The 15,725-nt window shown below is 40.6% G+C and overlaps 1 protein-coding gene across 7 annotated transcripts in view; it reads right to left on the minus strand.

The window, feature by feature from the left end:
- The window catches only part of LOC111871787 (2-oxoglutarate dehydrogenase, mitochondrial), a 97,434-nt gene that overhangs the window by 15,675 nt on the left and 66,034 nt on the right, over positions 1-15,725 (minus strand). For all 7 annotated transcript variants that reach the window (XM_023865116.2, XM_023865117.2, XM_023865114.2 and 4 more), the window contains 6 exons: positions 14,834-15,062; positions 13,807-13,957; positions 7,692-7,819; positions 6,235-6,413; positions 4,449-4,571; positions 2,052-2,215 (listed from right to left, as the gene is read on the minus strand). In XM_023865116.2, coding sequence (XP_023720884.1) covers positions 2,052-2,215; positions 4,449-4,571; positions 6,235-6,413; positions 7,692-7,819; positions 13,807-13,957; positions 14,834-15,062 — 974 coding nt within the window. The remainder of the gene's footprint in view (positions 1-2,051; positions 2,216-4,448; positions 4,572-6,234; positions 6,414-7,691; positions 7,820-13,806; positions 13,958-14,833; positions 15,063-15,725) is intronic.

A 15,725-nucleotide genomic window follows, 5' to 3' on the forward strand; every position in this document is an offset into this window, starting at 1 on the left:
GAAAAGCAGGAGCACGTTCTTCTATTGTAAATATAATCACACTATATACAATAATATTTTGTTCAGACTGTACATGAGTTTGAACTGCGTCACTTCACAGTTTACGATACACTCTGATGCGCAGTCCGCCTCGCGCAAAGCGACATCACACTTTTTACAATAGAAGAGCGTACTCCTGCTTTTCTTATTTAGCGAAACACACGATGTCTTTGTTTCCCTTTGGTTGGCCAGTGTTGTGAATGTTTCACCTCCAGTCGACTCAGTTGCGCCCCAGGTAACCTTGCCCTCCCCCGAGAAACGCCACTGACCGTGATATTCAGCTTTGAGACTTGGTGATATTGTAAATATAATCACACTATATACAATAATACTACTGTACGTGAGTTTGAACTGCGTCACTTCACAGTTTCAGTTCACAGTCACTTCAATATGATAGTCACACTAACATGCGTGGCATTTCTCAAAGCAGTCCACTTCACACAGGACAAAATCACACTTTTTACAATAGAAGAGTGTGCTCCTGCTTTCCTTATTTAGCGAAACACATGATATCTTTGTTTCCCTTTAGTTGGCCAGTGATGTGAATGTTTCACCTCCAGTCAACTCAGCTGGGCCCCCTGATAACTTTGGCCTTCTCCTGAGAAACGCCACTGACCATGACATTTGGCTTGTGTGATTGAAGAATCATCTTGGGGGAGGGAGGTTTCTAGCAAAATCGGATAAATTATGTTGATTGACAAAGCGACACTCTCACCTGTTTGTAGTACTCGCAAAATAGTGATGCAAAGTCATTATAATACTAGTCGAAAAGAGCGCCAGTTTGACACACACTGAAAGTCGCAGTGGCGAAGATGCCTTTTACTCACAAAGTAATACTGGCTCAGTGGGTTTATACCTCTTCCAAGACGCAAAATAAAAATGATTCCGACACTGACTTCCTAACTGATAATTCGTCAATGGAAACCAATTCTTGCATGTGTCACCCTTCCTTGAAGGCTCTGGAAGCACTCATCTGCAAGCACAGAAGAATATTTCCTCATCAGTTCTCAAAACAAAGCTGGGCTGTATTTGGCTGAGCAGGCCATAAACAGTCATATCTAAACGTAAATAGTATTGAAACCAGTACTGTGATAAACGATTTCTTTGTTCAGAGCTAAGGAATGAACCACTGACATGACCTCACCTAGGTTTGTTTTGGTTTCAAACCCAAGGCCAAACTGCCAGCACTCCCAAAGAGAACATGTGTCCTGTGCCACATATACGTGTCATTTGGCCAACTCCGGTTGCTGCTTGCGACATATATATGTGCCATTTGGACGTTAAAGGTTAATTAGCATGATCTAAATACCAGCTGCAGAGGGCTCCCGGCAACTTAAAAGTCCGTACGTTAAAGGTTAGATTGGATTGAATTAAAATCCTTCATGTATTTTGAGTATGCAGCATATAGTGCATGGACTTATAGTTGTAAAAAAGAAGTACTAATACATGTTTGGTCGAGAAGATAACACTAAAGACATTCAAAATGTTCAGTTATTCCTTGATGTTTTCATTTCCCCACAATAACCATTTTTAAACAATGCCATACCTGCAAAGTTTTTTTTTACCTTTGTTGTGTACTATTATACATGTAATTAGAAGTTTGGAGCCAGAACTGAATATTATGCACTTCAAGGGGTTGGAGTTTCAGTCCTGGTAGGGTTGAGAATTATCTTCTCTCGTCACTAAGACCGACTCTGAGACACACCCAGCTGCCTATCCAATGGGTACAGGGCGTTCCTTCTCTGGGGGAAAGGGGCTGGAGAGTGAACCTGACCACTCACCTCCAACTAGTGCCAAAGTCAAGAAAATGTGGATCTATACATCCACTCCCCCATACGTCTTCATGGTGTAGCACTTAATTAGTTAAGCACAGTGACAACTTTACCTCTTACCCTTACAAATTTTACAAAGGCTCATTTATTCAGGTTACGATGATTTCTATTTGAAGCAGTAACAGAGGTCACAAAGACATGACAACTTTGTTTCTGATCCATTAGTATGTGAAAAATTACCTCAGGAATTCTGTATTTTCAGTCATCAAGTCAAAACTTGACCTGGCTTCCGGGTGTCTCAGAAGGGATTTTGGTGTCATGAGGATCAGGGGCTTGCGAAATGGGAGAGCAATCTGGCGACGCAAAATGTGGAAATAGTTTGCTGGTGTAGAGCAGTTGGCGACCTGAAATACACAAATAGCAAAATGTTCAAGTTTCTGACAACTTCCTCTAAGCACAGGACAGTCTAACACTGTATTTACACTTTGAAAGGAATCCCTTTATTTTGAGAGAGGAACATAATTACAAATGTTTGAATCCAAAGTGCTGAGGAAAATATCTGAACCTAAGAAGGAGAAACGGAAAAATTCAGGATTCCACTAACTAAGAAACATGTGTCTTTTAAGCTGACAATAACATACAGGTTCATTTTACTTTGGCAACATGATGACTTACCTCATAAGAATATGAGAAGTGTAAGGTTGACATAAACAGTTTCCTGCCATCTGCCAGAGACCCAATGAACTGCATATGCCTCGAAGACATCACAAAGTCAGAAAAATGACCTATGGAGGTCCTATTTCTTGCAATTTGTGAACTTTAGAATTCTTTACTTAAGCACACTACTGTTTTAAGACTTGATGGCATAAAAAGTGCAGCACTTACACACAAAAATACAGAAATTCTTTTCAAATTAAAATGTAGAAAGCATACGTGGTGTGTTCAAAAAGTATCGAACCTTTGGTTGGCAGAAATACATTTACTGATTTGGAGGTACAAAACCCTAATCCCCTTCAAAGTAGTCTCCTTGGTAACGTGTACGCTTCTCCCAGCGCTTCTGCCATTGTTGGAAACACTTCTGGAACGCGTCTTTTGGAATGGTGATCAGCCAGGCCGTCGCATTCCAGATGATGTCTTCTCTTGACTCAAATCGGGTTCCTTTCAGCGGCATTTTCAGCTTGCGAAATAGCCAAAAGTCACACGGAGCCATGTCGGGGGAGTAGGGAGCCTGACTAACCACAGGGATTTTGTGTTTGGCGACGAAAGTCTGAATCAGATGTGCAGAATGGGCGGGTGCGTTATCATGATGGAGCTGCCCACAGATCTGGTCGTTTGTGCCGCACAGCATCACGAAGGCGACGAAAGACCTCCTGGTAGTATTCCTTTGTGATGGTTTGGCCTTGTGGTGCGTACTCATGATGCACAACCCCATGGGAGTTGAAGAACACGGCCAACATGACCTTGACATTGCTGCGGACCTGCCGTGCGGGATGTTGGATGTTTCCACTGTGACGACTGCATCTTGGTTCCCGGGTCGTACCCATAAACCCACGACTCATCGCTTGTGATTGTGATCACGGTGTTCAGAAAGTTGAGGTTACAGTTTGCATTGTCCAGTATGTCCTGTGCAATTTCCAGATGGCGTTGCTTCTGCTCCACTGTTAGCAGTTTCAGTACAAATTTCGCGGACACTCTCCTCATGCCCAAATCCTTGGTCAAAATTGAATGTACCGATCCAATGCTTACCCTTGTCTCATTCGCAAGTTCTCGGACTGTGATACGACGGTCCTCCATGGCCAAAGCCCACACTTGCTCAATGACATTCTCATTTCGGCTTGTTGAGGGTCTGCCTGAACGCGGTTTGCTGTCCACTGATGTGTGGCCATCTTTGAAGCGGTTGTACCACTCCTTTATCTGTGAGTTGCTCATGGCATTGTCCCTGAAAGCCTGCTGAATCTTGCGAATGGTTTCCACTTGGGTATCGCCAAGCTTTTCGCAAAATTTGATGCAATATCGCTGCTTATATTGTTCCGTCATTTTACACCTTACTGGAATCCGACGAGTGCTCACTACACGTCCTCACTCATAGGCCGGCTGCCAGCGACTGACGCTTTCTGTGGGCGGGAAAAAATTCACGACTGCTCATGAATGTCTCCTCCACATCTCCACTGAGAGGAGCCTCCCGCGCTTCATTGGTTCACGTGGGAAAAAAGAAGGTTCGATACTTTTTGAACACACCGCATATGTGCAGGAATGTTAGCGATCTCCTTTTGTTCTGGAAAGGTTCCATTTTTGAATTTTGACCAGAAGACTAGTTATCCAAATGGAGGGTTTTCTCAGTTCCTCCAATCAAGGGCCAAGTAATACTTTTTGTGGAATATTCATGCATTCTCCCACATCAACAACTTTACATTTTTAACAATTATCTCACTGGATGATACATAACCTCAACAGGTGACACAACAATGTAAAGTACTAAAATAAAACAAACAACATTCAGTATATAAAAGATTAAACTACAAAATAGTAAATAATATGCAACTTCCTTTCTTCTCCAGAAATATGAAGCCTTTTACAGTAAGGAAGATGTATAAAATTCTCAGTTTGGACCAAAACGTTTCACAAACTGAAACTTACAATCCAGTTGATGTCATGCAGTTGTCGAACAGCAAATTCTTCACTTTCTGGTGGGAAGTAATCAGGGTCGTCAGATGACATCTGCAGGAATCTCTCCAACCGAGCACTAGAGTGTTCGGGACCCTACAACAGACAGAAGCTCAGCTTCATAACATAAATTCAGCAGTACCAGGCAGTGGCTGGAAAATGGAAACCAGCAAATGTAAAACCTACACCCAATTTCCATAACTGAGACAAGAAATAATTTTCAGTAATTTAGTGAAAGTTCTACAGCAAGGAAATGTAACAAAAATCATATCAAACCATACTGAGGCAGTTATCTTTCCTATATACAGGGTGTCCCAGGAGGAATGGACCAAACTTCGGGAGGGTGTTTCTTACGTTAAAGTATGCCGATATAACCCAAAACACCTATGTCCAAAGTTGAACGGTTACGGAGATAATGGCCCGAGAAAAGTGTGGTCTTCTGGCGGGTCCACGCACTATACCTGTCAGCTGAGACTCTTATCTGTTTGTCCTTGAGTGCTGTGAGTCACACTAGCCGTAAGCTCATGCGCTACCTACAGAGCCTACAGATTACGTTGCGGCGGGGTCGTGAATGGGTGGTAAATTAGTTGTGATGAGTTGCTGAAATGCCTCTTGTTTTCACACGTGGAATATTGTGATATGCATTTTGTGTGTGGATTTTGCGGTGGCAATGCACGTGCTGCTGTTGAAGAATACCAAAGGCGTTTTCCCGATCGAAGGATTCCATCTCGAAGTGTATTTACGTGAATTCACCAGACATTGCGTGATACTGGTTCTCTTGCAAGTGTTTCTGTGCACTCTGAAATGAAGGATGTACGAATGATAGACACACGAGAGAACATTCTTGATATGGTTCAGAGAAGTCCGTGTCTGTCCACTCGTAGAATGGCCTCTCGCATCGGCATATCACGTATGCAGGTGTGGCAAACTTTGCATGATGAAGAGTTATCCTTACCATGATCAAAGGGTACAACATCTGGAACCAGGCGACCATGCACAGCGTATGGATTTGTGCCACTGGATAAAAAGCTCATCCCGAACTGTTAAGTGTCATTTTATTCAGTGATGAGGCATCTTTTACCCTGGACGGTGTAAATAATTTACGAAATGTGCATACGTGGTTCCATAATAATCCACATGAGATAATGGAAACGAAATTCCAAAAGAGATTTTCCGTGAATGTACGTTTAATACAGTTATGTGGTCAACTTATAGCGCAGTCAGCCACGTTACGTCAGCGTTGGCCAGTCATGTGTCATGTATAGTGCTTGGAAACCCTAAGGACAATTGTGACATGGCGAGTGAGTATTTTGTACTTTAATTTTATGGCTTCACGTCACTCACAAGTTAGTTTGATGTTACGTACATTATTAACATTACAGAATCCACATATTCCTGCCAGTTTTAATATGTATTTTGTAATCAACAAGTGTGTAACACCGGTCAAAGTTTGACACTTCTCTGGCCATTATCTCCGTAACCGTTCAACTTTGGACATAGGTGTTTTGGGTTATATCGGCATACTTTAACATAAGGAACACCCTCCCGAAGTTTGGTCCATTCCTCCTGGGACGCCCTGTATATATATACATATATAAAGCACTCTTTCCTTACATATCTCAATGCACACAACTATTTGGTAAAACTGTAAATAAATTACTTATACATTTTTTCATTCCTCTTCATATCTCTGCTGTATAGTGTTGTAAATGGTCTTCATAAGAAACAAGCAAATGAGGGGGGACAAATAAAAACTCACCATGCCTTCCAAAGCATGAGGCAGAAGCATCACAAGACCAGACTGTCGTACCCATTTGGCTTGACCGGATGAAATGAACTGATCAATGATACATTGTGCTGTATTGTTAAAATCTCCAAACTGAGCTTCCCAGCATACCAGAGCATTGGGATTGGTCATAGAATATCCCAGCTCGAAACCTGCAAAAAAAAAAGGGGGGGGGGCAAGGCTCTTTTTAACAAATACAGGCAGTGGCAAAGGAACCTGATGATGAGGTGGCAGGAACCATGTCATTTGCTCGCTTAACTGATGCTGTTGCAGTAACCATGAGCAGTGGAGTGCATAACATCAACCGTTTATTGTTGAAACGTTTTTTAAAATTGGTGACTGTTGTTAAAATGCATCAAATATTTTGCAAGCACTTCAACACTGCTCATCACAGATTTCCTTGCCCAAATACCACACAGTTACTGGCAGAAACTTCTGCATTAAAAAAGAGACCATCGGGCAATCATTTATAAGGAGTCTTAGGCGTTCAGTCAGGAGACACTCTGTTGCTCTAGGAATATCCGACTGCAGCATAAGGAGAATTTTACACACGAATCTGACTTTCTATTTGTACCAAATGGTGGTGGTGCAAGAACTAAGCAATCCTGACACGGTAAACCGCAGCACAGTAGCTGAGTGTTTAATCGTTTGTCTGACGATGTCTTTATCCTCATGGATAGGCACCTATTATTATTCATTCCATATAAATAAAATGAGTCTGTAACAAATTTATTTTCTTAGCATTCTGTTACTCTGCCTTCTGTGTACTTAATACATTTTCTAAACCTTAACATAGTTCCATATTAGGGTTTCTTTACTAACTAAAATTGAACCTACGAGGTGTGTTCAGGAAATAACGGGAATTTTAAAATTTCGTGGGTTTGGAGAGTCCAATTNGTACAATATATGATATAACTCCATCTTAAGTGCAAACTTCATTTTGCTCTTTTTTTTTTTTACACACTACATGTTTCGGCCACAGACGGCCATCATCAGGTGTATACACTCAATTTAAAAACATAGGTTTTCCTGATTGTTCACTTTCATTGCTATTACCAAAATCTACTTTGTTGATATCTTTGTTATTTACACACGTTAATTTTGATTTCTTTGAATCAGCACTTATAAAATCTTCAGTTCTAATTTTTAAATCCTTTAAAACTTTTTCTCTAAATTTTAAAATTTAAAATTGTCAGGGTTACTCACCCTATGTCTATGGTGCTGCAGCGGCTTCTTCTTGTATCTATTACTATACAGGTATTATTCTGTGTAGTCTCCCTGTGTGTGTGCCGCTGCTTATCTTTACTACATGTAATTTTATATATTTTTAAAGGATACAATAACTTGTGGTATGAAAATAATCTGCATGCCTATATGAGGAGATGGTACATTCCTCCAGTATACAGAAACTGTGATCTGAAAATACTTACCCACAACTCCAAACTCAGACAATGAGCTATTGCACACAGTGTAGGGACCCTGATCAGGATACATATGGCACAGAGGTCTGTATGTAGCCTTATCCACTGTCTGATGGTGCAACACATGGTGGCGATGACTGCAAATCGATTAATAAGGTTAGGTCAAGAAATAACTGGAAGATTAACTGGTAAAATTCACTGACAACTCTCTTACTGACCAAACCTGAGACTTGTTTGACAGAATAGATCCAATGGACATCAAAATCAGGAAGTCTGTAGGAAAAATTACACATTCTTTCAAACAATGCAGCTAATGTTTTCACAAACACCAAATGTTTCTCTAACAAAAGCACATTTTGCATGTTAAGACAGAAATGGAGGATATTTTACTGCTCAATTTATGTATTTCCCAGATTTTACAGTGGCCACTGTATAACAATTCCATACCCCATGATTTGCATCTGCCAGCAAATATTTATTTTTTTAAGTGATTGTCACGAAGATGTGACAATAATGAAGGAAATTCTGCATCCTCAATGTCTTTAGCATCAAATAAATTGAGAGTTTAAAAGATTTTCCCTCACTTTAGTAACCTGCAATGCACAAAGAAGTTAAAAGCTGAACCAATTCTTTATGTATGTAAGTTATGTTATTGGGCTGGCTCTAAATGGGGCTGTTGCCAGACAATCTGTAATGCCTTTTACTGCTTTACACTGACTAAACGCCCTTCTGAACACACACTTAAAAGTGTGATAAAATTGTTGATTTTAGCCTTGATTATTGGTCACTGACAGGCATGGCAACTGGCAAAATTACTCACAGAGCATGTGCTCCAGTCATCTTCTCTGCACTGCATATTGTTCTTATATTATTATGCAGTACAGCTAATCTCATTTTATCTCTATTCTTCAAATGGTAAATAATGTCGACAAGTGAATCCACTTCATTTTCCTGTTCATTCCAAATCGTTTTCCTACTATACCCTTAGACAAGCTGTCACAGATGTACTACTTCGAGTTTCATATTTGAAGTCTTAAGCACTTCCATTTGTTTGCCACAATCAGGACTGAAGAATTTTTAATGTAGATACTATAAAAACATCATGAATGAATTTCCAACACCTATTCAGTGGCCAAGTGACAAAATACAGGGCGTCTGGATGAAAGGTATCCAAAATACGTGGGTCATTTCATAAATAATGCACAGGTTGGCAACACTGCAAATTAGATGATGCAACAACAGTGAGCCTCATGTCAGTTACAGTTCAGGGCTTGAGAAAGAAGTGCATTATTTTGTTTCATTTATAATGTACTCTGTTCTTAAATAATGTGAGTTAGAAATGGAGACTGCATGGTTCTCGGGTATTGTGACTGTTGAAGATCAAAGGTCGTATATTTAAGATTGAAACTTTACGTGGAAAAAACCGACAAAAATCCACAGTGCTTTAAGTGAAGTTTGTGGCGAGTTAACAGTGGACCGTAGTTCAGTTTCTCGCTGGGCTAGTCATTTTCGTGGCCGTCGTATGAGTATAAATGATGATCCAAGGCCAGGAAGGCCGAAAACATCAACAGATGAACGAAGTGTGAAACTTGTGTCAGATGCTCTTGAAGATCGTCGTGCAACATGTGAGGAACTTTCTGAAACCACGGGGATTCCACCAACGTCAATATTCCGAATTCTGACAAATGATTTAAAGAAGAGAAAGATTTCTGCGCGATGGGTCCCTCACTGCTTGACTGCTGAAGAGAAGCAGAAACGCCTTGACATTGCAACCTTGCTGAAACAAAGATTAGATGTTGAAAGTCAAGCATTCTTGTATCGACTTGTCGCTATTGATGAAACATGGGTTAGAGACTTTGAACCAGAGCTGAAATCACAGTCCAACGAGTGGAGAGGTCCATCTTCCCCACGACCAAAAAAATTTCGACGATCTCAATCAAAGGTCAAACAAATGATGATCTTTGCTTATGATCACCCAGGAATCATCATGATAGACAGAGTTCTGTGCGGGAAAAGTGTCGCAGTTTATTATCGTGACTTTATGCAAAATCTGCACAGAAAAATGCACAAAAACCGACCTCAGTTGCTCGAGGCTGAGCCGATAATTCTCCATGACGATGCTTGCCCGCACATAGGGAATGTCATAACAGAAAAGATGCACCAATATGGTTGGGAGGTGTTGCATCATGCTCCCTACAGCCTGGACATGAGTCCACCAGACTTCGACTTATTCCCAAAGTTGAAACAACCTATGCGAGGCAGTCATTTTCCCTCTCTGGAAGAGCTTTCTGCTGCAGTTACCTGAGCCATTCGACAGATAAACAAAGATGGTGTTCTGGATGGAATAGTAAAGCTTCCCACATGTTGGGACTCGGTCATTGAGAAGCAGGGGGCTATATTGAAGGACTGTAAAGAGATTAAAAAAAAAAAAAGTAAACAAAAAATTGTGTGCATTATTTATGAAATGACCTACGTAAAACATCTGTATCTCAGAAGCTAACTGTCATACATGTATCCAGTTTATGTTATCAGAAAGGAAAATTCTGAAAGCATTTTTTTTCCATGTCCGGCTTATGTGCATGTGCCAGCTGGTGACCTTCGGCAAGCTCAGTAACGATGTCGATACCACAGGAACAGGTTCAATGCCTGTTGTGGCTAGTAGAGTTGTAATTTCTTATGGCTGTCCAGTGTCATTTTAGAATGCAGTATGGATGTCAACCTCCTACACAGAAGAGCATTCAGTTCTGGGACAACAAACTGAGAACTACAGGTAGTTTGTTGCCTGTAAAATCTGCTAGAAACACATGGGCCTCTGAGGAAAATGTCAAGCACATTAGAGAGGCATTCAAGTGAAGTCTGCGCAAATCAAACCTGTCATATGACTTTCTGTTGGGAAAACACATGGGTAACTTTGATCTCATACCGAAGATCTCTTACATTATACGAAGGGCGCTCGTATATAATGCCTCCTATATTTTGTGTTAATATTTAATGTCTGAGTTGGATGTTGGTAGTGTTGTAGAAAAGGCTGGACCTTTCCACCAATGTACCGTTAGTTTGGTTGTCGTGCGACAGCAGAACAGTCTACCAAAATGGGGTCTGACATAGACGTGCATAAGAAACAGAGGTTTGTTATTGAATTTCTCACTGCTGAACAAATTGCACTCACTGACATCCATTGACGCTTGCTAAAGGTGTATGGAGACAATACAGTGGATGTCAGCGCAGTGAGGCGGTGGGTAGTGCGTTTCAACAGTGGCGAAAGTGAAGTGCATGACAAGCCACGCCCTGGGCATCCCTGCTCAGCTGTCACTCCTTACAATGAACAGCGCCTCATCCGTACAGATCGGCAGATAACGACCAGGGAACTGTGTGCACGGCTTAACCTTTAACGGCCGAATGTTATAATTTCTAGAGGCAAGCCACGTGCTTCCTTTGTGAGTGCTGGCAGTTTGACCTTGGGTTTGAAACCCAAACAAACTCATGAACTTTTATGACAGACATTTATTTGTTAGCTCTGAACAATGAAATGGTTTATCAGGGTACTGGTTTCGAAACTATTTACGTTTAGATATGACTGTTTATGACCTGGTGAGCCATAGAGTTCAGCTTTGTTTTGAGAACTTAGAGGAGGAAATATTTGTGGCGCGCTTACATATCAGTGCTACCAGAGCTTTCAAGGAAGTGTGATGAATTCAGGGATTGGTTTGCAGTGTTGAATTGTCAGTTAGGACGCCAGTGGCGGATTTTCTAATATTTCGTTATTAGTAAGAAGTCAGTGTCAGACTCCTTTATTTCTTTGTATATCATTTTTATTGTGTATCTCAGAAGGGGTATAAACCCACTGAGCCAGTGTTACTTTGTGTGTGAGGACATCTTCGTCACTGTGATTTTTGGTATCAGTGGCGGACTGACTGACACTTTTCGACTCCTATTGCAATTACTCTGTATCACAATTTTGCGAGTGTTCCTAACAGTCTTGCTTTTTCAATCATCATAAAGTATAGGATTTAGCTGGAAGCCCTCTCCCCCAAGATAGAACCTCGAAAACGAGCCAGATACTCAAAATTCCTCGATGCTGAAGAACTGGAGGAAATATTGATGGAAGATGAATCTGATGAAGAGTTGGAAGAACTCATTGCACCTTCCTACACTGGATGGCAACTTCCGAGATGAATCTGGCCATCCTATCAAACCTCATGTAATTGAAGACTACAATGCACACACGGGCTTTGTGGACAAATCTGATAGAATGGTGAACAGCTATGACATTGCTCGGAGGACATGGAAGTGGACAAAGAAATTGTTATTCCACCTTCTAGATATGACTATTCTCAATGCATATCTGTTACACAAGTCATGTGATGGAAAAATGATGCACAAAAAATTCCGCGAAATTTTCGTGCATGATTTGATTCTTCAATCACATGAGGCGAATATCACAGTCAGTGGCGTTTCTCGGGGGAGGCCAAGTTCATCTGGGGCCCAATTGAGTCGACTGGAGGTGAAACATTCAAAACACTGGCCAGCTAATGGGAAACAAAGATGTCACGTTTGTTCTATAGAGAAGAAAAACAGGAGCAGGCTTTTCTACTTAATGCGTGATGTTGCGTGCGCTGTGTCTCGTGGACTGCTTCGAGAGTGGGACGCGCACGTCAGAGTGTAAACTGTGAAGTGACACAGTCCAAACCATGTACAGTCTGAACCAAATATTATTGCATGTAGTGTCGTCATATTTACATCACCAACACGATTCAAGGTTGAAGAAAAACAACGTGTAAGTCTTTAGAATTTCATAACGTATATAATAAAGATTATATTTTGCAATTCATGACAAAATAATCACAGTTAATTTTCATTTGTAAAACCTGCCCTTTTGTGTATATGTAGAAAATTTTATTGTCTTTCAGATTCTTTTTAGTTCATATTACGATGTTGCATAGAACGGAAAATATGCATTTTTTTCTGAAAGTCTGCAATGTTAAAGACTTAGGGCCATTTAAATTCTGGCTGTAGGGAGCTGCGGCAATTTAAAAGTCCGGGCATTAAAGGTTAATATCAGCTGTAATGCATTGGAAACGATGTTGGGGAAGCTGGATTATCGCAAAGTTTGTTCCAGGTGGGTCTCGCGGATGCTTACACAGGACCACAAAACTCATCGAACGAAGTGTGTCAGGACCTGTTGCACCAGTTTGAGGCTGAATGCGACAAGTTTCTGGACAGCACTGTCACTGGAGATGAGTCGTGGTGTCACCACTACGAGCCGGAATCCAAAAAACAGTCCATGGAGTGGCAACATCTGGATTCCCCAAGAAAAAAATAAGTTCAAGACACAGCCATCGGCAGGGAAAGTGATGTGCACGGTTTTTTGGGATAGGTGGGGTGTGATTTTCTTGGATTTCCTGGAGCCTGGTGAGACTGTCAATTCTGAACGTTACAAGATGACGCTAAGCTGAAAGCCCACATTTCCCGAGACAGGCCAGAGAAGCAGGCAACCTTTGCTTGCAACACGATAACGCTAGACTCCATACCAGTTTGGTGACCACTGAGCACACTGCAAAGTTTGGCTGGACTGTCTTACCACATCCACCTTATAGCCCCGATTTACTTCCATCTCTTTGAGCCTATGAAAGATGGACTATGTGGGCAACATTTTCCAGACAACGATGATGTCATTGCAGCTGTAAGAAAGTGGCCAGCATCCGCTGGTGCAGACCTCTATGGGCGCGGCATACAGGCTCTTGTTCATCGCTGGCAAAAGTGCATAATGAATGGTGGTGATTATGTGGAAAAATAACTGTAAGTAGCTGAAATCTTGCTCTATTTGACTGCGTTACTATGCTTTCTGTATCTGTTGTAGTTTTCATTAAAAAAATAGGAGGCATTATATATGGAACGCTCCTCGTATTTTCATTTAGTTACACGTGGTCAAGTATACTTTAACTTTACAGGCTAACCAGCATACTTTTTTTTGTGGTATCCAGAAGCATTATGTACTGTTCTTTCATAACAAAAATCATTCATTGTTAAATTTCCTTGTAATGTTTTTAAGCTCTTCAGAGATAACATTTCTGTGCATTAGCTGTATTTTATTGCAGTGATATAAAGTACTCTGAAATCATACCTGAATGTTCCTCTTTCAACATCCTGACCACTTAAGCGTACATGAATTCCTTCTTTCAGTAAGGAGCCAAATGCCATTGCTTCACCAAGAGCCCAATCCACAACACGTGCTTCTACCATCTCCATACGCGACTTCAAAATACGTTCAATACCTGGAGGGAGAGAAATTTCATTTTCTCTTCATTATATGTTTAATGTCCTAATCTTACAATCTGAAGAAATCTTACAAAGGTATGGACACTCCCTGGGTTAAGCAATCATTCTGTTTTGGAAGGTCTTGCATAACCCAAACTGTGTATAAGTCAAAAACATTACTTGACTACATGTACGTACATATGTATTTATGTGTGTTTGTTGGGGGGGGGGGACAAACACACAAAACATGCACATGAAAAAATTTTGATGTAGGCACAGAAAACTAACATTTACAACAACAAAATTTAATTTACATTTTGTACCTTAATCCTAGCCCTTTTCTGCCTCAATGAAAGCAACATTTTGGTACTGGATGATAAAGAACACTTGTAGATGAAGGCTCATCACTAGCTGGCAAGGGCACAGAGGAATCAGAGTTATATCTATCTTAGGAAACAATTTACTTTAGGTCAAATTTGCGTAAGTCACCTCTTGCATAACCTGGAGAGGTTCTGGGTTTGTACTTCATATTTGAAGTATAAAATAAGTACAAAATAAGTGAAAACCTTGAAGACATTACAGTGAAATTATCATTTAAATGATTCTCTGGGGGCAAATGCATTTGAACACTGAACTTAAATATTAAATGTTACTGGTTCCACCATCTCACTTGCAACAACTGGGGGAAACGGGACCAGGAGGTAAGACAGCAGCAAAGTTTTTGGGAATGAAGCTGTTACATTAGTAAAGTGTATATTAAAACATGCACTAAGGCTGCTAAGTAAGACAAAATTTTGATAATATTTTAAGGACCATTACACACAACCTAAGTTAATAAGCAGCATTGCCAAATTATGATTACACTGTGCCCCAATCATACAACAAATACTGACCCTTATGAATAATGAATTCTGCAGCATTTGGTGGTGGAGAGGACATTCTCTTTCCAATGTGCACAAGAGTATCCTCTTTAACCCCAGTTGGAGACACTTTCAGGGGATCCTTGCCTTCAAAGAAACCTGACCATGGAGAATCGAGCCAGTCTTTGTACTTGATGTGAGTCTCCTTGCGAGCATTCACATATGACTCCTCACAGATCTTCTCATACTTCTCTTTTACATCCTAATAACATAGACACAGAATAACACTCGGTATCTACATGCTTTGAGGTACAGTCATTCTTGCTTTATGTATATGATTTCTGTGAATTCAATTCAACAATACTCAAGAATATAGCCCACTTCTTAATTTCTGCCATTCCCATTCTCAATTTAACTTGACTAAAAGAGTGGTAACAGTCAACATGACAGACGCCTGTGTAGTGTGGCAAAATATTGATCATATGGAAGAATGTTTTATTAAAATAAACACACAAAATTTCTGTACTGCCTTAGCTTTTACCTTNGATTAACCCTTTTGCGCGGTGATTTAAATTCCGCTGCCGTGTCTCTCCGGCGGTAATATATTCAGCCGTCCATTTAAATTTTGCTCGAAAATGATTTATTCATCATTGTTCTTAAATTATATGAGATAGGATCACGAAACTTTCAATAAAATGATCTTAAAAGGTGGTTTTATAACCTTGCCTTATAATATGAGCGCCCGTTATCTCGGCAATGGAAGCAGTTGGTTTAGAATTTGAGCAGTGTATCATACGCCTTGAAGCATGAAACTTTCACTAAAATGATCTTAAAAAATTGTTTTATAACTTTGCCTTATAATATGAGTGCCCGGTATCTCGGTAGTGGTTCAGATTTTGAGCGGAGTGTTGCACGCATTGAAGCA

The sequence above is a fragment of the Cryptotermes secundus genome, unplaced genomic scaffold, assembly GCF_002891405.2.
Source record: "Cryptotermes secundus unplaced genomic scaffold, Csec_1.0 scaffold846, whole genome shotgun sequence".
NCBI lineage: Eukaryota > Metazoa > Arthropoda > Insecta > Blattodea > Kalotermitidae > Cryptotermes > Cryptotermes secundus.